The sequence below is a fragment of the Chelmon rostratus genome, chromosome 5 (assembly GCF_017976325.1).
Source record: "Chelmon rostratus isolate fCheRos1 chromosome 5, fCheRos1.pri, whole genome shotgun sequence".
Classification (NCBI taxonomy): domain Eukaryota; kingdom Metazoa; phylum Chordata; class Actinopteri; order Chaetodontiformes; family Chaetodontidae; genus Chelmon; species Chelmon rostratus.
In genome coordinates, this window is record NC_055662.1 from 7,648,995 (window position 1) to 7,674,267 (window position 25,273).

At 41.1% G+C, this 25,273-nt stretch overlaps 1 protein-coding gene across 1 annotated transcript in view; it reads right to left on the minus strand.

The window, feature by feature from the left end:
* The window catches only part of abca2 (ATP-binding cassette, sub-family A (ABC1), member 2), a 51,933-nt gene that overhangs the window by 8,120 nt on the left and 18,540 nt on the right, over positions 1 to 25,273 (minus strand). The window contains exons 14-39 of the mRNA XM_041938029.1: positions 24,394 to 24,584; positions 23,079 to 23,229; positions 22,731 to 22,935; positions 21,921 to 22,085; positions 20,692 to 20,872; positions 19,456 to 19,668; positions 17,670 to 17,866; positions 17,114 to 17,287; positions 15,545 to 15,741; positions 14,805 to 14,925; positions 14,303 to 14,593; positions 13,089 to 13,310; positions 12,856 to 12,958; positions 11,105 to 11,430; positions 9,630 to 9,843; positions 8,416 to 8,521; positions 8,223 to 8,334; positions 7,986 to 8,046; positions 7,133 to 7,307; positions 6,915 to 7,030; positions 6,549 to 6,696; positions 6,121 to 6,244; positions 5,592 to 5,724; positions 4,475 to 4,595; positions 4,015 to 4,193; positions 3,600 to 3,741 (exon numbers count right to left, since the gene is read on the minus strand). Of these exons, the coding sequence (XP_041793963.1) occupies positions 3,600 to 3,741; positions 4,015 to 4,193; positions 4,475 to 4,595; positions 5,592 to 5,724; positions 6,121 to 6,244; positions 6,549 to 6,696; positions 6,915 to 7,030; positions 7,133 to 7,307; positions 7,986 to 8,046; positions 8,223 to 8,334; positions 8,416 to 8,521; positions 9,630 to 9,843; positions 11,105 to 11,430; positions 12,856 to 12,958; positions 13,089 to 13,310; positions 14,303 to 14,593; positions 14,805 to 14,925; positions 15,545 to 15,741; positions 17,114 to 17,287; positions 17,670 to 17,866; positions 19,456 to 19,668; positions 20,692 to 20,872; positions 21,921 to 22,085; positions 22,731 to 22,935; positions 23,079 to 23,229; positions 24,394 to 24,584 (4,368 nt within the window). The remainder of the gene's footprint in view (positions 1 to 3,599; positions 3,742 to 4,014; positions 4,194 to 4,474; positions 4,596 to 5,591; positions 5,725 to 6,120; positions 6,245 to 6,548; positions 6,697 to 6,914; positions 7,031 to 7,132; positions 7,308 to 7,985; positions 8,047 to 8,222; positions 8,335 to 8,415; positions 8,522 to 9,629; positions 9,844 to 11,104; positions 11,431 to 12,855; positions 12,959 to 13,088; positions 13,311 to 14,302; positions 14,594 to 14,804; positions 14,926 to 15,544; positions 15,742 to 17,113; positions 17,288 to 17,669; positions 17,867 to 19,455; positions 19,669 to 20,691; positions 20,873 to 21,920; positions 22,086 to 22,730; positions 22,936 to 23,078; positions 23,230 to 24,393; positions 24,585 to 25,273) is intronic.

Here is a 25,273-nt window from a genome sequence, read left to right on the forward strand (position 1 = left end):
TACATTATGGTAAGGGGGAGACTGGAAGACCAAATGGTCACATTAATCAATGTATACGTGCCACCAGAATCTGATAAACATTTTTACAAAACTCTGTTTGACATTATCTCCCTTGAAACTGAGGGAATACTGATCTGCGGAGGGGATTGGAACCTGGTATTGAATCATAAATTGGACACAACTAGTACCAAAAAAAGTAGTAAAATACAATTGGCTCGCTATATAAATACAACATTAACAGAATTAGGAATAATAGATGTTTGGAGAGAAACTCACCCATTAAAGAGAGATTACACATACTATTCTGTTCCCCATTTGGTACACACGCGAATTGATTATTTTTTTTATGAGCTCAGAGGATAGATTTAGGGTTGTAGAATGCAAGATAGGGGTAGCAGACCTGTCAGATCATTGTACCCTATATCTGACATTAAATCTAAATAAAAGACAAAAGAATACAACCTGGCGACTAAACCTTGGCCTATTAAACGACACAACGCTGGTAGAAGCATTAAAGAGAGACATAAATGTATACAGAAAAGAGAATGATAATGGAGAGGTAGATCCCACTATTTTGTGGGATGCTATGAAAGCCGTAATGAGGGGCAAACTAATATCCTACGCCTCTTATATTAAAAAAAATAGGGATAACGCCTTTCAGGAAAAAATTGAAGAGCTTAAAACATTAGAACAACAACATAAAAACACAAGTGACCCAGATACGTACAGGCAAATTAAAGAAGCCAAGAGAAAAATTGACGAAATATTAGGGAAAGAAGTAGAAAAGAAACTTAGATTTCTAAAACAAACTTATTATGAAGGAGGGCCAAAAGCAACTAAATCATTAGCCAGGCGCTTAAGAAATAAACAACAACTCAACACAATTCATAGAATTAAAGAACCAACAACAAATTCATTAGTATTTAAACCAGAGGAGATTGAAAATTCATTTGAAGAATACTATAAAAACCTTTACTCTCAACTTGATGCTGCAGATGATGAGACAATAAAAATATTTTTAAATTCATTGGACCTTCCAACAATAGGGGAATCGCAAAATGCTTTAATATGTTCACAAATTACAGAAAAAGAATTAGAAAACGCCATTAAGAAATTGAAATCAAATAAAGCCCCAGGAAGCGACGGCTTTCCAATTGAATGGTATAGAACTTTTAGAAAGGAACTAAACCCACTATTATTAGGATCATTGAATCAGACAATTAAAAAAGGCATACTTCCCCCCTCATGGAAAGAGGCCATTATCACTGTTATCCCTAAGGAAGGTAAAAACAAGGAATACTGTAAAAATTATAGACCAATATCGATACTAAATTGTGATTACAAGATATATACGTCAATTTTAGCCAGCAGATTTGAAACCTTTATGACAGAGCTAATAAGTGAAGATCAATCTGGCTTCATTAAAGGGCGTCAGACCCAGGACAATATAAGACGGACATTGCATATAATAGAAGAAAAGAAGAAAGTGTCATATTAATAAGTTTAGATGCTGAAAAAGCCTTTGATAGCATTACCTGGAGATTCTTGTATCTTTGCTTGGAGAAATTTGGCTTCAAACCAGAGTCTGTGTCATGTGTTAAAACACTGTATCAGGACCCAATAGCAAGAATAAAAGTAAATGGCAGCCTTACTAAGTGGTTCAAGTTAGAAAGGTCCACTAGACAGGGGTGTTGTCTCTCCCCCACCCTATTTGCAATCTTTATTGAACCTCTAGCTCAAGCAGTGAGGCAAAAAGAAGAAATAGAGGGAATAAATATAAGAGATGCAGAACACAAAATTGGGCTGTTCGCGGATGACGTCTTGATATATTTAAAAAAACCAGACTCCAGCCTACCAAAATTGATGACTTTGTTAGAATTCTATGGGCATTTGTCTGGATATAAGTTAAATGTTGAAAAGACACAAATCTTGTCCATTAATTACTCCCCATCTACAGAAATTCAACAAAGTTACAGTTTCAAATGGGACAAAAAATCCATCCATTACTTAGGAATAAAAATTACAAAAAATCTATCTGAATTATATGAAACAAATTACAAGCCTTTAAATCAAGAAATATTAAAGGATATGGAAAGATGGGAAGTTCTGATGTTAGATTTTAGCTCAAGAATAGACATTATCAAGATGAACGTGTTGCCAAGAATTTTGTACTTTTTTCGGTGTTTGCCGGTGCCGATCCCTCCCTCACAATTTATAGAGTGGGACAAAAAAATTTCAAGATTTATTTGGAAGGGTTGCAAACCAAGAATTAAATATACAACACTGGGGGGGGGGGGGGGGGGGGGGGGGGGGTGGCGCTCCCAAACCTTAAAGAATATTACTATGCTGCACAGCTCCGCCCATTGATATGCTGGTGTGCAACAAACTATACCACAAGATGGAAGGAGATAGAGTTAAATATAGAGAACTGTCATGTGCAGAGTATGATTGCTGATAGAAATATCTTCAAACAAAAGAAAGGAAAGCTGGATCCAATCACCAAGTTCACCTTGGAGATCTGGTACAAAGCAGTAAGGAAGTACAGATTGGAAAATGAGATAAAAGTTTTGAATTGGATGGCCTATGACACTAATTTCAAGCCAGGGACTCTGAATCAGAAATTTAAACAATGGGCAAATAGAGGCCTGAATATATTAGATACAATAATTGAAAAAAGAGAAATCAAAAGCTTTCCTAAATTAAGAAGGGTATATGGATTAGAACATCAAGATTTTTACATGTATTTACAAGTCAGAGACTATTTTAATAAAGAAATAAAGCCAGACCTCCCGGGTGAACCAAATAAAGTAATTGTGACTCTATGCAATGCACACAAGAACAAATTTAGCAGAGTGATATCCGAATTGTACCAGGGTATGGTAGCAAATAGAAACACTTCAACTTTGTACATAAGAGATAAGTGGGAGAAAGAATTAACGGAAGTAATAACTGACGAGATGTGGTATAACATATTGAAAACACAACAAACAACTAGTTATTCCAGAATATGGAAAGAATTCTGCTGGAAAAACATTGTGAGATTTTTCATCACACCAAAAATGAAAAAGGGACGATCACCTGTACAACAACTCTGCTGGAGACTGTGTGGGGAACAGAATGTGGGTCACACACATATTTTTTGGCATTGTACCAAAATAACAAGATACTGGAATGATGTGTGGAAGGAGATGGAAAAGGTATTAGGCTATGAGCTGCCTAAAACGTGCATTGTACTATACTTGGGAAATGTTACTCAAGAAAACATCCAAGACAGAGACTGGTATCTGATTAAGATTTTACTGGCAGCTTCCAAGAAAGCCATCACAAGGAAATGGTATAAAGAAGACCCCCCTACTTGGAGGAACTGGATGGAGATCATTGACGAGATACACGTTATGGAGAGACTCACACATATCATAAAACTGCAACAATCATTATGCGAGAGCAGATGGGAAAAATGGACTGTCTACAAAAAACAGTATGAAGACTGATAGTAATTTTACTGACTTCTATTATTGTTGTGTTGTTTAAATGACAAAATCAATAAAATATAAGTTAAAAAAAAAAGATGTGTGTGTATGCGTGTGTGCGAGACCAACCCTCTCCTGGTCCTTCCAGGGAATGCCACGGAGGCGAGTGTAAAGCTCCAGGTGTTCCCGGGCAGTCAGGTCATCAAACAGAGCGTCAAACTGCGGACAGTAGCCGATACCCTGCTGCACACGTAGCAGGTCCTTTAGGATGCTGTGCAGGCACACCCGCGCACACACAAACACACACACACGACAAACTCGTAAAATAGTTGCATTGATTTGCACCTGTTAGTGACGGGTGTGGCTGAGGCAGGTGAGCTCATTAAACAGAGGGTTGTCCACATACATCTGACCACTGAATGTACTTTTTCTAAGTTCCCTGTCTGATGAATCAGTCTTGATGCGTCTGTTCGACCTTGCTGAACAATAAAGAATACACATTAAGCACATCGAAAGTAACTTATTTTATTTTTCTTGCGCTGACCTGTTTCCATTAATGAAGGCCTCTCCTCCGGTGGTGCACTCGTCGCCCGTCAGCATCTTGAAGGTGGTGGTCTTCCCAGCTCCGTTCACTCCCAGCAGTCCAAAACACTCACCAGGCCGGACGCCCAGACAGAGCCGGTCCACTGCCAGGATACGACCCATCTTCCTGGATTTATACACCTGAGGGAGATGCAAAGAACACATGCAGACATTCAGCACATTAAAGGATCACAGCAGTCTTTAACTACAAATAACAATGGTTATTATACATATTTAACATGTATAATAACCATTGTAACTGGTAGGTAAGTTTTCTGGACTGACTTACTGATGTGCAATTGTGTGGAAGCTGGTTTATAATTCGCTTTAATTTAATTTAATAATGTGGTTGAAATGTGGGTGAAAACCAAACTACAGCTTCAAAAGGATTCTCTAAATGTTGATGAGCTGACTGTTTAAACCTTTGTCAGATTCTCGATCTTCAGCATGTCGTCGTCAGCGTCTCCTCGCAGCACTCTTCGTCTCTCACAGGCTACATCTACATCATCATCATCTATAGGCTGGCAGCTGACTGGCACCCTCCTGGACACACACACACACACACACACACAAAAGGATTTCAGTTACATTTTTTTTGCGTCCCTTTTTACCTCCGGCATGCAATATTTCCTAATAAAAACCAGACAGCTGGTACCTTACTGTGCACTTAACATGTAGGTAAGCAATAAGGGTGGAGTGTAAAGCTACTATCTCTGTGTGCAAGAAAGATACTTGGATTTGCATTTACACTGAAAGTGAATGGGCCTACATTGGAAGAAATTGCCTAGATTGCTTTGTTTCTTGTGTTAAATTGTTTTCCAACAGCCATTTACACTCTTTATATAGAGCATGTATACGTTTAGGTGCTCAGTATGTATATTATATACTACATACAAAATAAAACAAAATAAAGAATAAACTCTATTTTAACCTTAACTTCAAGAGTCTAAATAGAGTCTAATTAAAAGTGTGTAACTGTGTAACTGTATGAAAATAACAGGCAGAATAAAACAGAAGCAGTCAGCTTTGATACTGAAGAAAAAGTATTTCTTAAAGTGATGATTATGAGACAGGATGTGAAGTGAACAGGAGCTTAAATTAGATTTATCCTAAGTCAGGGATCCTAATATACTGTGAAGAGTTTCTTCTGAGTGTGTTTAATGTCTGTTAAACACACACAGAAGAAGTGATGGGTTGTTTGTGGAAAGTTGGTGACACGGGAAAAACCTGTCTGTACGGAGTGTTTATCTCTTTAATTTAAGTATTTGTTTACATCTGTAGTAGGTGGGGCAAGACAATAATAAAGTCAAATCAATAAAATGAGCTACAGTAAGTTCTTTCTTCTTCTTTTCGTGGTTACATTGCAAAATGGTCAGTTTTCTGTAGCTGCTGTGGTGGGTGGAGAAGCTGGTATCTGTCTTCTCTGTGACTCTGTTAACTGTTGATCGTAAAATGGCAGAAGGTCACGTTTTAATTCTCAGGGAGTGACTTCAGACCTCACATCTCACACTCAGACACATGGAAATAAACATCACTCACGGGGGTTTCCTGAGGAAGTTGTACTGGCAGAGGATGGTGATGAGGAAGCCAACAAAGCCTTCGATTGTCATGGCGACGAGTCCACGAGTCACAATGTCCCACTCAAACGGAGACTTTATCTTGTCAACCTGGCCTGAAAGCAGACATTCACAACAACTTCTATCATGGTGCAACCTTGTTTAAGCCTACTTTAATGTATAAGGCAGCAATCTTTTGTGGGATTTGTTGACAATAAGAAGAATACAGAATAACACCATGCTAATAAAACAGTTTCATCTTATATGTCTGTATATAAAGTAGATTTTCAGGTGACACTGTATTTCTGTCTATAAAACAACTTTAAGGATTTTTTTAAATATATGTTTTAAATATTCTCACTTTCCCATACATGTAAGGAAGAGTGGTGAGAGACACTCTCAGAGCGGCACACATGTTCGTTAAAACGCTGGATTGAGACTGTGATACTTCGTCAACACGTGGGACTGTACCCTCATGCATTCTGTGTGGGGCAGCTTGGTGATGAGCGTACCTATTTTAGCATAGTATTCATTGATGTACTCGTTGTAGGCCATCTCCATCAGGCCATGGCCCAGGTTGTAGTTGGGGAAAATGAGGAAACAGGACTTCAGGTAACTGTTGACTTTTTTCAGATCCTGGAGGAAAATGAAACAGTGAAAGAATAAATACAGACACATCCAAATGCTGAATCTGCTGCAGTGCAGAAGCAAACAGGTCTTTTGCACAATGCGTTATACCAGTTTAGTTGGATTTGTTTTTCCCATTTTCATAATATCGCCTAAATATGTGGGAGAGATGATGTGTCTGACTGTAACAGCTAAGCTCTAATATTTACTCAAGCTGCAGCACAAGAGTAAACTGTTGATTTATGGGTTAAGATCTCAAAAGATGTTAGTAAGCTACAGTATCTGAGGTGACAGTAACTGGAGTCAGACTGACCTTGTCGTGTTCAAAGAGCTGCAGGAGGAAGGTGGCAACAGTTGCAGTGATGCCAATGAAGAGGTTGATGACTATGAGGAACACGTAAGCTGTACTGGGAACCTCAAACCAGAAGGATGCTGGGTACATGATGGGAGTTATGGACCACCTGGAGGGTAAGAGCACTCATCTTGAACTAAATTCAGTAATCAATCAATAGTACTAGTCAATAGTCGATAATACTACATTCACCCTTTTTTTTGTAATTTCAGTGAACTGAACCTGTAATGCAAGCGAAACCACACCATGATTAGACCTAGTCAGGTTCAGACTGTAATGCCTGGTAAGTAAAAAGTGAAGATGTACATGTGCAGTAAGATGTCTCACCCATAGAGAAGAAAGAGGGAGAGGACGGCAGGGAAGTTGGTTGGGGAGGTGTAGGCCGGCAGGTCGAACACAAACAGAATAATAACACAGCATGTGGCAGGTACCAGGTAGTTCAGCTGAGGAGACATGAGAGAAGATAACAGCACGAGTATTTCACCTACACATCCGCGGCCCTCTGTCCGCTAGCATGAGTCACACACTGACCGTATCCTCCTCACCATGTCCCATATGTAGTTAGCCAGCCAGTAGATGACAGGGTCACAGCCGCTGACGAACTGCAGGTGCTTGGCCTTCGTCGATTTCTCTGCAACCAGGAAAACCACAAAGCTGGCTGGCACAAAAGACATGGCCACAATAATGAAGATGGCAATCACCACATCCGTCCCCTGGAGCCTGGACATACAGGGAGAAGGGAGGAGAAGAGAGGAGAGAGGAGAGAGGAGAGAGGAGAGAGGAGAGAGGAGAGAGGAGAGAAGAGAGAGGAGAGGAGAGAGGAGAAGAGGAGACAGGAGAGAGGAGAGAGGAGAGGAGGAGAGAGGAGAGAGGAGAGAGGAGAGGAGGAGAGAGGAGAGAGGAGAGAGGAGAGGAGAAGAGGAGAGAGGAGAGAGGAGAGAGGAGAGGAGGAGAGAGGAGAGAGGAGAGAGGAGAGGAGGAGAGAGGAGAGAGGAGAGAGGAGAGAGGAGAGAGGAGAGAGGAGAGAGGAGAGGAGGAGAGAGGAGAGAGGAGAGAGGAGAGAGGAGAGGAGGAGAGAGGAGAGAGGAGAGAGGAGAGTAGAGAAGAGTGGAAATAGATAGGCAGCGATCACATGATGTTTGCACTGCAATAGTCCATCCATGTGTTGCACAAGTTACCTTGTCAAACTTTGCTACTACTGGAAATCAGCAGTGTTAATTGTCCAAACACCAGAAACATTTGTCCGACTCCTCTATGACGTCACTGTGTTCTCAGATCTCAGGGATTAACTTGATTATTTCTAAGAATAGTAATGATGGCCAAAACTATAAAGATGCCCAAGCTGTAGTACAGTCCTGTACTTTATTCTTTAAACATCAGTGCTGCTGAGCGACTTACAAGTAGTCCAAAGACAGGCTGGCACTGGTGCGATTCATTGGGTGGTTTGTCAGTGTGATACCTGCGAAACACACACACACCAACCTCATTTAAATAGATGAAGAACCAGGGGCTGGCCCAAAGCTACACAACTTTATTTAACAACACTGTCAATTATTTGCCATTTGACTGTGAAGACACATCAGCGTCCTCAAATTAAAAAAGAATCTCTGTCCATGCTGAGTCTTATGTAATTACCATAAGCAGCAGGGTTGCCCTTAGATGACGGCAGGTTGGCACGCAGGATGGCGTTGTTGAGGACGTTCAGATACGTCGGCATGCTGTGGTAACCTTTGTTGTTATACAGAACCTGGACACAAGCAGTCACCCTGTCAGAGGTTGGTTATACTCTATTTGTGAATTTCAGGCGTGGTTCAGGGGTCCGTCTTACCTGAGCTGATCTACGAACTGCTATCTTGCGAACCATTGGAGGTATCTTTCTCCCAAAGGATGCTGGAATTGATTTCTGGATGTTCCCCACTGTTAAACCACCATATCTATTGAGAACAAAGTACATTATAAAAATAAATAGTCAATAAAATAAAACCAATTTAAAACATTATTAATGTTTTTTAATGTTATTATAATTTTGCATGTGCATATATAATCAGGACAAAATGTGATTACTGTGCAGTGCAAAGAAACTGAACTGAAAATGAACTCAGGAATTGTTTTCTCACTCAACTCAACTAACTCAACCTGTTTCTTCTTGAAGTAGAAAACTATGCAATTATTAGTACAGTAGCAATTAACATGCATGTATCTCATGTTGTTTTACTGTTGGCACATATAATTATTTGTTTTTATTCTTCAATTTCCCTCTATTTGTTGTGCAAGTGTGTTTTATAGTTATTATATTGATTACAGTACTCTTTCTTTCTTTAGTTCTATTTCTTTTTATGATGACTTGTCAGTTTTTAATCTCACAGCTGCACACTGCATTACATTTTTTGTGTTTTCAGCAGTGAAAATGTGTGCCCTGAGAAATAGTCTGTGATAGCATTAATAATGAATATCATGTCTTTTTTCAGTTTCATCCAGTCTTATTTTTTCATGGCTGAGGGGAGCAGCCAGCTTTAAACTGCTGACAGACTGACAGGCTGTCAGTCTGTCTGCATGTTCAGCCGGGAAATATGAAAAAAAGCAGATTTAAGTGCACCATGATTCTCAATCACCTGGGAACACAGGGGTCAGGGGAGAGGATGGATGATCGGGTGTATAGAAATAAACTTGATTATTATAATTATTATCATTGTCAGATAACATCTTTGCAGGGCCTGGTAACCAGCATTGCATGGACTGGTACTGGATCATGGCCCGTTTGTTGCAAATCACTGTTTTAGATGACTGACTGAGTAAAAATACAAACTGTGTGCTCAATAAAAGAGCAAAGATAAGAATCAGACTCATTGCTATTTGTAGAATTAAATTTTAACTGATGTTATTCAAGATTTTGAGGTCAAATTTAGCATTTTGTATCAGCAGATTAGAATACTGTAAAACCTGTAATATTCTTCAGTGAGGTAATGAGTTTTGGTATTGAGAATGAGTCTAAACTCCAGTAATCTGACTTCATGAAATACTCCAACCCCCCACCCTCCCTACCTGTGCAGCCGCAGGCGGTCAGACGTGAAGAGCAGATACTCAGAGACGTTCCGGCCTGTGATGTCCACCAGGATGTCACCTGTCACCACCTTCATGAGGGGGGGGCGCCCTCCCACCCCACTGGGGCAGGAGAAGCCCGTCCCCTGCATGGAGCAGGTACAACGCACTGGCTCATGGACGGAGAGGGGGAGGGTGGGGGGAGACGTCACAGGTTCTGAGCAAAGAGATGAAAAGCATAGGTGGAATTATACCAGTAACAATATTTTTATAAAACGGCTGATGTTTGACAGAGAAAAAGAACTTATTTGATGAACTGTAGTCTGGTTTCTGTCAGAGGTATCGAGACGGCTCTGCTTTAAAGCATTAATTACATCTTGTTTTAGTTCTTTGCATCCATTGCTGACCAAACATCTGCTTGTGCTGCTCTGAGCTGTGGAGTTCCTCAGGGATGAATCTGGCTTATTGAGTTTGGCTGGGTTGTCATTGCCATGCTGATGATGTTCAATTTTATTTATTTACACCATGGGAACTTTCACATTTGGCTTTTGTTAATTACATTTAGTATCTGAATGTTTCAGCTTTCTGCAACAAATCACAACAGAACTGAAGTTTCTGTCTTCGCCCTCAATCGGACCTTTGAAACTTCACATCAGTCCATAGTTCACTGGCTGCTACCTCAGGCTGGTTTCCAGAAACCTTGCCGTTACCTTCCCAGTTGAACAGTTGAAATGAGAAACATCTTTAGTTGCACTTCCAGTCCTGTTATATTCAATTAAGAATCATGCCAAGCTAGGCACCTTCTTACCTTTTCAACAGCTCAAACAAGTCATTCATTGTATTTTCTCCTTCTGTCTTGACTGTTGTACTTCTCTGTATTCTTGTCTAAGCCAAGACACTGCAGCATTACTGCAACTAAATCTGCATCATGATTACGAACTGAGCCTCCACTGCGTTGCCATCATACAATGGAGGTGATATCACGTCTCTGGCCTTGTGTCAAATTTAGGATTGCATTCAAAAGTCGATATTATTAAAATGGGCTGAGATGAAGCCCCCTACTGTTAGCATGAGGTATAATAAAATATCTAGAAATCTTCCTTTAGTTAGCATTTGAGGGATGATCAATTATTGATCAAATTCTCTTTTTTATACATTTTTTTGTTACATTTCTCTAAAGGGTTGAACTGTCCATTTGCTTCTTATTGACCACATTAAATACACACGTAGGACATCTTCAACTAATCCAAGAAAACCTTTGGGTTGTGCATCAAAGAGTGCCCCCAGAGGGTTCAGTTCAGTTGTCAAACACTACTTTCCAGAAGTGCAAAGTTGTAAAGAATTTCATATATATTATTGTAGCACTTATTATATGCTGATTTATTTCAACCTGACTCTGTAAGACATATTTGGAACTACACATATTTAAGTATTTTGCACATATGAAAATGGCTAGCAGCCTAATGACATGGACTCACCGTGGACTGTGGTTGGAGGTGCAACTGTGTAGTTCCACAGTCCATCCTCAAAGCGAGGGTCTGGGTCATCTGAAGGTGCCGGTGAGGGAGGTGGGGGTACAAAGTTGGAGAGGGGGACCCCCTGGGTGAAGGAGTCCAGACACATGGAGTCAAAGTAGCGGGCAGCCAGAGTCTTGGAGTTGTTAGCGCTGGGGTTGAGGGTCTGGGCCAGCTGGTCCAGGGTGCTGTTGAAGGGGGTTTTGAGCACGCAGGTAGCACCCACACCCGAGGGCAGACGGAGGGTGTTGATGATCTTCTGCGGGCTGGCGTCTGGTGACAACTTACTTCTGAGAGGGAAAGCCAACGACGCTATGTTAGAATTCTGCACCGGTTATTGACAGACACAAAGAGATCGATTTCAAAATGTCCATTTTGGCTCAAACAAAACCACAACTGTATTCTATGATTTATTAAATAAGAGGTTATTTCAGTAAAGGCCCTGCACATCCTGTACACATGGGCATGTTACTATTGTTGTAAGACAGACTTTAGAAAATATGAACATGTCCTTTAAGTTGTGCTATGATAATCAAAAAGTAATTACACAATGTGTTACAGGAGTAGCCTCTAAGGAACAGCTCAGAGGACAGTGTGTGCATGACGAGAGACAGAGTGACAGTGCTTGATTTCACTCTGCTTACTACAGCATTTGACATATTATAACATTTTCACTATTTTTCTGACACCAATTATAATTCTGTGCAGATATGACAATTGAAATTTGTATTGCATTTTCAAAAAACACTTATTTGTTTGCAGGGTTAGGTATTTCCTACTTTTATTCTGAAGGCAAGACATATTCTCAAAGCCACTCAAAATTTTCACTTGACCATACGCTCAGTTTAGCCATCTGTGCTCACAGATTTCCATCTGGCTGCCATACTTTGCTGCAGATCCTCTAAAACTCAAGACCAGTTGTTAGACTGTATGGGGAATGATATCAGATTGTAATAATTAAGGTTTCCACACATTTTCAACTCCAGTCTGTTAGCTTTGCCACCAGCGGACATTTAGAGAGATCAAGTGATGGCATTTCTCTACTTACAAACGTCATTAACTCTATTAAGTGCTCTCATGACTTTTACTCAAAACAAAACTGGACTGAAACAAAGTAAAATGAGCAAAGTGGAGGTGGATTGGAAAAAACAAAGGAAAAGAGTGAATGAGTGGGTTGTTCTATGGGTCTTTTTAAGTTAACCAGGCTGTTTTCAGGTTTAGGTAGGAGCTGAACAAAACCATGTCTAACTTGACAATAGTGTGAACATCCTTGTCAATGATAATTGTACAAAAAATGCATTTTTATTAAAGTATTTATTTATGCAATGTGTTAAATACTGTCTGTTTTTACATTTGCATATACAGTATTTTTGCGTAAGAAGTAAAGTTTACTGAGACAGTTTTTTTATTCCAGTTACAGCTGATGCATGCCAATGTTAGCATTTAGCTGATCATGTTGATACATTCCTTCTTCCTTACTTTTGAAGCTGTCAGCTTTGGACATCCCAAAATCAAGTTGTCTGTTGACATGTTGCAGTGACTTTTCCCCAAAGGTTATGACCAAATGTTTGACTCATTCTTTGCTTCATTTTCCATTATTTATAAGCTTGATCCCTCAGATTGTACAGTAGTTTCATGCATCAGATTAAAAATATAGGTAAAATACACTCTACCGCATAGAAATGCAACCATGAAACAAATGTTACAAATGTTACCTGTACTGGGGTCTGTTTTCATTGGCGTAGGGGATGAAGTTGCCTCTCGGTTGGGTATAGTTATGATACTGAGACGGGGACAAGATCAGGGGCGGCAAATCTCCTGTAACACAAGACAAAGCTGAATTGTAAAAGCACTAAACACCTCACCAGTGCTGTGTATTCACATGCTTTTTCACTGAACGAACTTACTTCCTTTCTGTTACTAACTACTCAAATATATAAGATCTCACCAATCTCAGGCACAGATAAAGCCACAGTCATGGCCACGCAGACGAAGAAGGCAGGTAGGAGGATCTGAGAGAAGAGGCCCTTGGTGTTCCTTTTGGCACAGTGGAACCTCTTGACAATGAGGCCATGAAACTGACTTAGCTTTAACCACCAACCCTCCAACTTGAAGCTGCCCTGCCCCTCCAGGACCTCTGGCTCTGGGGACGAGCGGTTCTCTGCATCGCCTGGAGGTGAGGGACACACCAGATGACAAAGACAAAATGACATTGTTAGACCCACGATGGACAGCTTAAAAAATCGATCAATACCAGCATAGCAGAAACAGCGATATTGCTCATTTTATTCCACTTATTCTTACTCCCTGCCAAAACCAACAGTAATTACAATGAACCTCGACAGTTGGTGTGCTATGCTATGCTGGTCGCGGCTTGAGCCACTAGTTTGGGATGAGGAGTGGTCTACAGAGGTTGGTTAAACTTCTTTCCACCTCCACACCCCCATATTATTTTCAGTTTCAAACTTGTTGTCTTTAGCTTCAACCGACATGCAGCTCCCTCTGCAAACACAGATCTATAAACAGATTTATGATTTATAAACAGATTTATGTGTAAAAACTGTGGAGGCCCCCTTTAAGGGTCTTAAAAATTTAGACAATATCACAAAAACTGCTAATGTCAGGTCATCACAGAGCCAGGAATGTGACGACAATAAGGAAGCAATGGTTGGATGTGAAGTCTTAATAATGGGGGACAGCTGAGTTGCTGTGATGTTATCATGTCAAAAATATTCCTGTCAATGAAATACAAAAACAGAGGTTATGACACATATCAGACTTGCATGGTGGACAGAAATTTCATTTTACATTACCTTTTACTATATCTTTATTTCGTAGTCTTTGCCGATTTCAATATATTCATCTTGTGTGTAAAACACTCGTAAGTTTAGTTTCAACCAAAGACAAAATTCTAAATTAAAAAAAAAATAGTTTATTGCAACAAATTCTCTTTAATCACTTGTACACGTCATTTGAGAACTAATCTGTTCATAAGAGATGTTCTTGCACAAGACCCCATGTGAGCAGTAAAAGCAAACAAATCTTCTGCCTATCACATACATCATATGTTGTATCAACCAGCATCTCTTGGTTGCAGCTGTCATGAGGCTCAGCGATATGATCAATATCTGCCACAGCACAGCTGTCATCTTTTCGTCTTACCCCTCAGACTGGCAGAGTCCGACTCTTGGCCATTGTCAAAGAGTGGGCAGTAATCTCCATAGAAGTCTGCGTAGAGTCCCCCCTCGTCCCCCCTCACTGAGCCAATGGATGAGGATGACTTCAGGGAGGACTGGCTGTGGCTCAACTTAGAGCACATCACCAGATTACTCAGCTCCACCTCCGGCTTCTCAGTCTTTACTGAAGGTCCGGTCTCATCCTGTGGTCCCCCCAGGCCTGCTGAACCCACTGAGGATTTCCCCACTGAGCTGCCGCCTGGAGAACCCTTCATGTCTGCCCAGGGACAGAGAGAGAGAGAAAAGAATATAATTTCAACCTGGAGCCAAAGAACGAACTACAACAATGTCAGAACTTTTGCTCAAACAATGAACATTTTGCCAGAACTCTATTTTTGTTTAGGAAGTAATGGCTTATTTATGAAAGCTAAAAACTTTGCGCAGGTGTTGAGCTATCTGGACACTGAGGGGGAGGAGCATGGTCTCACCGGCGTCACTGTTCTCCAGAGACTGGTCCTCTTCAGACACTTTGAGGAAAACCTCCTCCAGGGTGGTGTCCATCACCCCGAAGCTGGTCAAGGCCAGGCTGTCCAAGCTCTGCTCTAAAGCCTGGAGGCACACACAACAGAGGAGCAGGAGAAACTACTACACAGCGTCCCAGAGAATTTGTTAAGATACATGCAAGTATATGATGCAAATGTTGATATTGTTCTAGCTATCTAAAACTGATCCCTGCAACTTGAACCTGCTCCGTCTGTTGTGCACATCACCCTCGAAAACACCATCACACCCACCCGCAATTATGAGATGATAATGTTTTCTCGTCATGAATTTGTCATGTTGTGTGAAATGTTTGTGTTTCATGCAATGGACCAAATCAAAGCTGTAACCAACAGTTTTAAGATTGATTTCTGCATCATTTTATTCAGATTTTCCCAAAATTCAGCCCTACAGACTTGGTTTCTTTGGTAACTCTGGGATCTCTACTAGAATTTGAAAACTTCTGTGAGTTTAAACAACATTGAATGAAATTCATTTTGAGGTTTTTGAGGGGTTGCCAACAAATGACAGGGATTAAATTACCAGACATATTGACATCACATACATGAATCAGACGGGCACCAAATAATGTTATTTAGGTAAATCTTCAATACGTCCAAATACTGAAAAAAGTGAGATGCAGTCAACAACAGACGGCCTTAAACAAGATGAGTGTGTGTATGTGTACCTGGAATAGCCTCTCGAAGCAGCCCTTCTTGACTGCCTCAGAGGGTAGGACATAGGACAGCTCAGTGTTGGAGTCGGACACCAGCAGGCAGGACGCCACAAACTGGCGGATAAACTGGGTGACCCGAGCCTCTGAGCAAGGTGACAGAGAGGAGGATGGAGACAGAGACGAAGGAGGCTGCAGCTGGCTGCCCTGGCCTGAAGGGTGAGAGGAAAACACACATTTTGAAGGATGGGTGGAGCAGAGGAGGACATGATGAACTAGACAATTCCGGCGCCGCCGAAATTTTGACAGTGGCACGAGGGGGCTGCTGGTGTTATCTATACCACTGTTTCTCAAGCCTGGTCCTGGAGTACCACTGCCCTGCATGTTTTAGATGTATCCCTGCTCCAGCACACCTGTTTCAAATGAATGGCTTGTTATCAGGCCTGAGCAGAGCCCAGTAACGAGCTGAGCATTTGAATCAGGTGTGTTGGAGCACACCTTACATGGAGCATGGAGTATTGGCTTCCATGGAGCAGCAGAGCAGGGCAGCTGGTGCAAAATCCCTCTTTATGTAAATTTGGTGGGAGCTAACCCTTTAAAATTGAAATCAAAGGCGAGAAGAGATGTTTTTCTACAAAAAGATGCACAAATTATGTGTCTCCTATTCACTATTTGGAGTTTATGGCAATTAAAAAAAAAATCAGGCGATTTCTCACTGCCTCTCGCACTCTAGCTGATGACATCACCCACTCTAGGGGCAGAAATTCTGAGCATTTTTTGAGAAACTTTATGGTCTTCAGATGGTCAGGGATCAAAAACCGTAAGAGATATCAAAAAGTGAGCTGAGGTTCATTTTGAGCCGACAAAATTATCTACGTTATAAAGTTTGAATGAAGTCTCTAGGAGAAAGTATGGCGAGGCAGCAGAAACTTGAAAAAGGCTGAAATTTGAGGAAATTTCCCCATTCATTTCTTATGGGTAATTTTTCGCAGTTTTTTGCGAATAACTTTGCGAATTATTAACGAATCCTGTCATAACTACAGAGCACACCATTCCCAATCGAGCCGCACGTTTTGAGTGTTTTCTCAAAACGAAATTCTGGCGGAATATGAAAAATAAGAAGAAAAAACGCAAGAGATTACAAAAAACAGAGGAATGAGACAGGGAAGGAAAAGACAGAAAAACCACAGTCAACAGCAGGGATGAACGAAGAAGAGGAAGAAGAGGGAATTCATCAAATTGAGAGAGAAGGGGAGCAGAGGTGGGGTGCACACTGTTAGTAACAAACTGACACACATGTTTTATGTCCTACGTCCTAGCTACCAAATGCTGACAGACACAGTTATTGTGCAGTGTTAAATGAAAACATGTGCAACACAGAGAGTCCAACCAATGAGCATAATCATCACATAAACACTCACAGATACAAGGAAGTGTTTTCATTATCTGAATCATTTAACTCTGTTGATGATTTACGGTCTGACAGTAACAGGTGGGCAAACGTGAAACAGGAGCCATTTAGAACTCATACAGAGAACCCCCCCGCCCCCCCCCCCCCTCACACACACACGTTGGTACACACACCTCTGCCTTCACTCTGCTTTTTCACCAGTGTCAGCTTGTATCCGTCTCCATAGGTGCTCTTCAGAAAGAGTGGCGAGCCACAGCATTTGAGTTTCCCATGTGAGATGATGGCAATGCGATCTCCCAGAAGGTCTGCTTCATCCATGTGGTGGGTGGACAGCAGAATTGTGCGGCCTGGGGCGGAGGTATAACACACACTTACACACAAATATACACCTACAGTTGGTATGCACGGCAATCAAACAAGAAATCAAAAAAGACAGGAAGTGCATGTGAAACAATAATGTGAGAACTGAATACAGTAGCACTCTGTAGGCTTAAATGTAACGTGTATGTTTTTGGGGTATGCAAGTCTGACCCCAGGCAGCCTCATTGTCTGAAATGAAGAAAACTAAGCCAAGGAATTCTCTGATGTGCAAACGATCGTGCATTACTGAGGGACATGCTTTAATACAGCAGATACCTGAGGTGAAGGCAGCTTTGCAACGACAACTTCTTGAAAATAGTTATTGGAGCATATTGCAAGAAGCACCTGTAGCATTAACCCTGTACTCACCCTGCTTGTACTTGAGGATGAGGTCCCAGATGGCCCTGCGAGCATAGGGGTCCACACCCGCTGTGGGTTCGTCCAGAATGACAGCCCTGGAGCCGCCAACAAAGGCGATGGCCACAGACAGCTTCCTCTTCATCCCGCCGGACAAAGTTTGCACCAAGCTATGACGCTTGTTGGATAACTCCAGGTCAACAATCATCCTGGAGACACACATGCACGCACGCACGCACACACACACACACACACACACACACACACACACACACACACACACACAAGCAATTACTAATACTTGCTGTATAGCTGAATCAACTACCTATATTAGTGTTTATAAGTTGCAGTATAAATACAGTAGCTGCACTGTAAGAGCAAACACAATAAACTCATGAGAATGTAGATTTCCAAAGAGGTGATTCCAGTTCCATCAGTGCAACAACGCAGTCATTTCATTAGGGCAGGGGTCGGCAACCTTTACCACTCAAAGAGCCATTTGGACCCGTTTCCCACAGTAAAGAAAACACTGGGAGCCACAAAACCCTTTTGACGTGTCAAATAAAATAACGCTGCATATAATGTTTTTTTTAGCCTTTATACTATGTACAAACAAACGATAATGTGCTGCATTTATAAAATAGCTGAACGACTGCAGAGAAAACAAAATGACATTTCTGCGTGCAACAATAACATTTTGAAGTCCGACAAAAAGACGTTGGGTTGAAGGTACTTTCAAGTAAAATTCTCAATGTCTATTGGAGTCCTTCTTGCATTTATGAAAAAAACACCAAACTTAAATTCTCCACCGGCAGCAAGGTAAAAATACCGTCCACTCTCTGCGTGCCGTCAGTCTTTTACTGGCGCGTGCAGTCAGCTGTCAACCTGAATAATAAAAGGACTATTTCACTGAACAATGAAAAAATCTGAATATATGCTAGGCAATTAAAATATTAATCAAATGTGGTTAATGTGATTTCTGCTCCTGAACCTCGGCACAGAGCGTCTGCAGCTCAGCGCTGCGCGCCGTCACCTGCATCTTTACGCAGGATCGTAAACTGTCATCTGTGAGCGCGAGCGATTTGTTTCAAAACAAACAAACTAAAATAAAATAACTTTTTAGTTAAATGCTCATTAATTATTTTCGGGAGCCGCATCAGAGGGATGAAAAGAGCCACATGCGGCTCCGGAGCCGCGAGTTGCCGACCCCTGCATTAGGGGCACAGAAATTGCTATTCATTATAGTAAATGGGGGGTTGGGGTAATGGCCCCAGCCTCTATTTGAGAATTTACTGAATAAATAGTGATGGACAGTGATTTATGTGAGTCTGTCATAGGACTACTACAGCCACGATGCCTCTCTAAAACTCAGCCTTATTTGGTATTTTTCATTGTCTGTAGCTAATAAAAAACAAAATGAATAGGATCATACGTGTGTAGCAAGATTGCAGGCCAGTAATTACATAGTATTAGACTGTTTGACAAGTCTGAAATGGTAAGAAAAGGGCAAGCAATTCTCAGTGATGTTTCAAAGCCTCTTTTAAGTGAATGTGAGTTGTTGCCACTAGGTTGAAGGTACAGGCTGCTTATTAGATGACATATATATGAAATATACACTATAAAACTTCTGGTTGTATCTGGTTGTGTGTGGTTGCAGCCTGTTGCTATCATTGTATACGTAGTTATTTGTTGTTGACTTTCTTGACCGAAAATGTCTTTTTGTATCTGCCTGATTGCCACAGGCAAAGAATTCATTTCGATAAACCAACAAAGTGAAATGCAGTAGACTTCTACTGACTTGTCCATCTCCTTGCGTATGTCTTCTTCAGCCATGCCTTTGAGTCTGGAGTAGAACCACAGGTGCTCCTCCACACTCAGCTTGTCAAACAGGACGTTGTGCTGTGGACACATGCCCAGGTTCTGACGAATACGCTCCATCTCCGTGCGGATGTCATGACCATATATGGTGGCAGAGCCAGAGGTGGGAGGGAACAAGCCGGTCAGAATGGACCTATGACAATTCAGTTTGGAAGTCAGTAGGTGTAGCAATAAGGTCAGGCAAGAATCTATGCTGTATGCCTTAATACTCTGGATCCTGTGATGCTGATGTGTTTGCTATAAACACGCTTTATTTACTGTTATTGTTAATAATCAGAGTTCTCTTTTTTTTATTAATTCTATGAAGGGCACACAGAGAAAGGTGGTTGTGTATTTTTAACTGATAATCAGTTGTATGCACAGGCTACAAAGTGCCAGTCTGCAGAACAAGAATGTTGTTGGTTTAGACATTAACGCTTTGTGGTGTGATGTTGTTCATTTAATAGTACAGTAATGTTTACCCAGAGTACATTTTAACTGACTTACTTTTTACTGTAATCTCTGTATATTTTTACACAAGCAGTTTTACTGTTACTTAAAGGCCCAGTGTGTGAGATTTACAGAAATCTATTGGCAGAAATGGAATATAATATCTGTAGGTATGTTTTCATTTGTGTATAAACATCTGAAAATAAGCGTTGTTGTGGTTTGAGAGAGAGTGAGTCCTGGTGACTGGGTCACCAGTCAGGAAATGATCCCAGGAGATTGCACCAGGCAGCAGACAAAGTTGCACAGTAAAAGCGAGGCTTACAGGGAATCAAAAGCAAAAATCTAAAAATTTGGCTGTACCCAATTTCGATACATTTTCTTTTTTAATTTTGAGGTCAGTGGAATCAAATACTGACATATCGCCACCTTGTATTTTTCATTTTCAAAGAAACAATGGGATCTGCATTGTGAAAACACACCTGTACCAGTCCAAATAAAGCCAAATCACCAAGACTGAATTTTCAAGGATTCTTGTTTTTAACTGAACTCTAACTTTGGATGTTGCTTATTCAATAAAGAAATTCCCACAATCTGCGATGATTTCAGTGAAAAAACTAAACAGATTAACAGTCATTTTAATATGCCAGTATTTCAGATGACCACTTATTCTCAGTGTTGGCCTCTATCATCACAAACATGCACAAGCAGACACATTAGCCCCCCTCACATGGTTGTGGTCTTGCCAGCGCCGTTGTGTCCCAGGAAGGAGACCACCTGGTTTTCATGGAGGTTGAGGCTCAGTTTGTTGAGGGCCAGTTTGCTGCCAGTCTTGTACACCTTGGTAAGTTTGTCTATACACACCACCAGTGGCAGGTGGTTCGGCTCCTCCTCTATGCCCCGCATCTCCTCTGGGGTTACAATGAGAAAGTGGGAAATAAATGGTGTACAAAAGATATTTAAATATAAAAATAGATATAAAGAAACTTCCACCTTTCTCAGCCTCTCTTATTTTACCTCTTGTCTTAGCGCTTTGTCTCGCTTTTGGTCACATACTGACCTTTACTACTTTTAAAGTCAAGATGTGAATCTGCCCACTAGGATACAAGATTCAGATATAAAGCATGCTCAAAAACAGTGTCCCTGTTACTCTCACAAACCTCACTGAGAATTGTTTTCATTGGAACTACTTTCTACTGAAGAAATAGTCCTATGTTGACAGAGCACTGTGCGGATTATCCAGAGTAAGAGACTGACTGATTTTTTGAAATGCAACTCTTAAATGCTGTAAGCACCACAAACTAAATCCTATTCACCTTAAGTGAGGTGATTCACCTTGTTTCTAGTCTATGTGCTAAGATAAAATAAGTTAACCGCTGCAAACTGTTGCTCCATATTGTCTGTTCAGTAACTCTCAGAAAGAGAGAACATTGTTGTATTTCTCAAAATGTTTGACTGGCCAGTACTATAGGGGCAAGATACTGAACCCCAAATTGCTCCTGATACTGAGCCATTGGTTGTGTGGATGGTTAAAAGCCTGTAATGAGCAGGTGGCTGAGCCACGTAGTATGAATGTGTGTGTGAATGGGTGAAAGCGGACTGTCCATTTACCATTTCTAGGTTCTAACACAGACAAAAGTTTACCAGGAGAATGGAAACACATGCAGTTTTTTTCATAGTCAGAAGTTAAATAAGGAATTAAGTCAGAAGAGAGTGTGGTGTCAATCACATTAATACTAAAAGGAAAAGGAACATTAGTGTGTCATCTGCATATAAGGGACAACTAGAATGTTTACAAAGAGCAGTTCAGTCATTACTTTAAGGGTAAAAATAATGGTCCGAGTGTGCTAGTTAATACGTTTAGATGTTAGCGTTTGACTTGGTTAAGTGGATTTATACAATACGATAATGTCATCCAAACGCTGTCCTGGTCAGCACCAAATGATCATTTGTCCATACCAGTTCTCCGCTGGTCCATTGCGCATGCCTGATCTTCCTCCATCACACTGAGCCTGGCAGCCCCGCCTCCACACCACGGCCAATCCCAGGTCTCAACACGCCCACTACCTGACCAATAGGACCTCTGCAGGGGGAAGTACCAGGGGCGGGGCAGCCCATACATTCCTATGAGAGAGGGAAAACACATTAACTCCTATCTACAGCAGAGAGAGAAGAGACAACTGGTTCAAAGAGAGAGAGACAGAGAGAGGGACACAGAGAGAGGACCGCTGATCTTTGGCCAAGACCTGTCAAATAAATTTTTATATTTTCACTCTCTCCTCCACAACCCCCAAAAGACCCACAACTGCTGTGAGCACCTACCCAATAGATTTGAAATGATAATAAACTGATCATTTTCAAGCTTTATTACAGAAAGTCTTTATCCTCCCCTACATTCCAGATATATACTACCCTCCACCTACCATAGGACACGTCTCATAATTTGCCGTTGGCCTCTGCTACTGGACTCATTCCCAATCAGTTTCACCTGCTGATAAAACTCCTGTGTCGCTACAGCAGAGGCCTGGTCTAACATGTGGAGAAACCCCAGAGAAACTCAGCTCATCCTATTCAACAGAAATATCACAATATACAGTATAAAAGACATCATCCTCACTGCACACACTTTGCTATTTGTTGTTCCGCTTCTTTTTTTTTATCTGATTTTATTCTGTTTTATTATCAAAATTTAAAAAAATGTTTTGGCTAGAAAAGGGTTGAGCTATGTTGAACTGAAAATTAGGAATATGATGGGCAGTGATTTCATACCTGGATGCACGGCCTCGATGTACCAGGTGAGCACACCATACACACCGGCATCGATGATGAGCATCATCATGGATAGACCCAGGTTAAAGTCATCACCTTCTACCGGTGACTGGCTGATGGTCCGCCACTGGATGCCAACACCCGCTACCTCATACAATGCAAAATACTTAGAGCCAAGGCCGAAGGCTGTGGTGGACATCAGAGACTGGAGGAGGCAGGTGAAGCTACAGTTAGTGTCATCTGGAATATTTCAATAATTCTTCACAGTGACAACACAAGGAGCAAATTCAGACCTCAAATGTGGTGAGATTGAAATGAAGAGGTGGGAAAGAAGTGAAAAGGCCTTACAGCAATGCACTTCTCAAAGGCAGTGATCTTATCATGGGCCACCTCCTCCCTAATGGCCACATACATGTAGGGCACGTAGCTCAGGAAGTAGATGATTCCTCCGCAGGCTGAAGCCAGCTTGGCCTTAGAGTAGATTACTGACACCAGAAAACTGGAAAACAAAGAGAAGTTCCATCGTCAAAGTCAAAGTTACGACTCCTAGTCAACAGCTTGGCCTGGTGAAGTCAGGCGTTCAAAACAAACACAGAAAAATAACTAATAATCTATGTTATACTTTGAATGTTTCTGGTTCACCTTTCTCATTTAAATCCACCGCAATTTGGCATTTTGTGGTAATGGAAACCGTATTATTTGTGTTTGACTCACTCTATGAAAATCCATAATAAGGAAACAAAACAAAACTTTATTTCAAGGAAAAAATTCACTGGAAAACAGACCCATTTCCATTTTTAAATATTAGAATCGTTGGTAACTTTAAAGAACAGCCCCTGGATATTATTGCACATTGTTTTGGGAAATATGACTAATGGTATACAGTCTTTTGTAGTTAGTAGATTCATCTTTTTCAAAGAAGCAAAGAAAAACACAATAAACATTGTTAAACAATTGTTGTACTCGTAGAGTAGCAGTGCTTAAGAATCGCAATGTATAACAAATCAGCAAGCAAGTATCGTGATAGTATTTAATTGGGAATTAAATATTTCCTCTGAGCCCTATTATTTCTCATTATTGATCAATGAATGACCTAAAAGAGACAGACCTCTCTCTCACATTTGCAAACATACTTGTTTTGGATATACTATTGGCTGCACGCCCTCATATGATTCATCACCACAAAGGTCTGGGCCACGCTTGGTAAACAGTGATAACAGACAGCCTGGTAAGCTAATTGCTTATTCAAAGCTGCTGCTGTGCAGTGTAATGTTATTCAAATGTATAAGCCTATTTATCTTGCTTCGAGAGGTAGGATATATAACAGGAGTGCAGGAGACATACGCTCAGTCCTGCGCCTGAATGCACAGTATTGAGTGTAGGTCACACAGGTGGAGGACTGAAGCTGTAGCTCTGCTATTGTGCTGCCTCCATGCGGTGGGCTATGTAGACGCTGTGCATACAAGCAGCAGGTCAGTTATCAACTTTCTCCCCCTCCCCTGACTTTATTTGAGAAGCATGGCTGTTATTATTTGAACTGCATTGGTGATGTAAGATGCTTCTTCCCAGTTTCCAGGCCTTTGTATATGCGTCTGTTCCAGCATTTACACTGTTGCGAGAGCACAGTGACTCCTCCTAGCTCAGTGGAACTGGGAGATCTCACCAGAACATGATGGTGGCCACAGCATAGATGGTGAGGAAGAGCCAGATGATGAAGGGATCACTGTGGAGCAACACCCTGCCATACTTCAAGATGGCCGTCAGAGCGGTGACAGAGATGGACAGCTGGACGAAGCCGGTGATAAACCAAGCCACCCAGTGGACGGCGTTGTTCAGACCCATCATCTTCATCACCTGAGGAAGTGGCATGATAATTTGTAATGACTTATATCCTGCACATCCTTAAAACTTAAAACTGGGCCACTGTAGATTTGTTTGATAGGAGGCATATGGTTTGGGGGCTTTGCTGATGTGGGGGTATGATGGGGAAGCTTTGGTCCACTCAAGGGAAAAAGGAAAAGTCTTCCTTTCATCATCACTCTCATTAACTGATCCACAGAGGACAGGCCACTTCCTGAACAGTCTGCTTTATAATATGTATTACTTAAACTGTTTTGTCTTGATGTCTGTTCTGTTGTCCACTTGTCTAAGTTAGTCTTTGCCAATTTTTTATTGTGCTAAATCCCTCCAATAAAAACACATATTTACACATACTTTAAAACTGTAAAGCATCAAACAGCAGCTCTATATTTTAAATAATGGTGGATATATATGTATATTTCTATTTGAATGGTCTTAATGGACATATACGTGGATGCAGTCTCACTTTATGTGAAGTGGTGTGGATAAGACTGAAATGCCAATGTCAGACACATTATATGTCACTTAATGACACCTGTCATGAATGTGAAGGAGTCTTTATGAATGTTCATGACTGCTATCATTAAGCGCCATGCGGTCAAGTATGTCATTTTTTATGCAAAATTATGAATGTCGCAGGCCTAATTATCAGTCTTACAGAAACTATTTAGCTTCATGTGTTA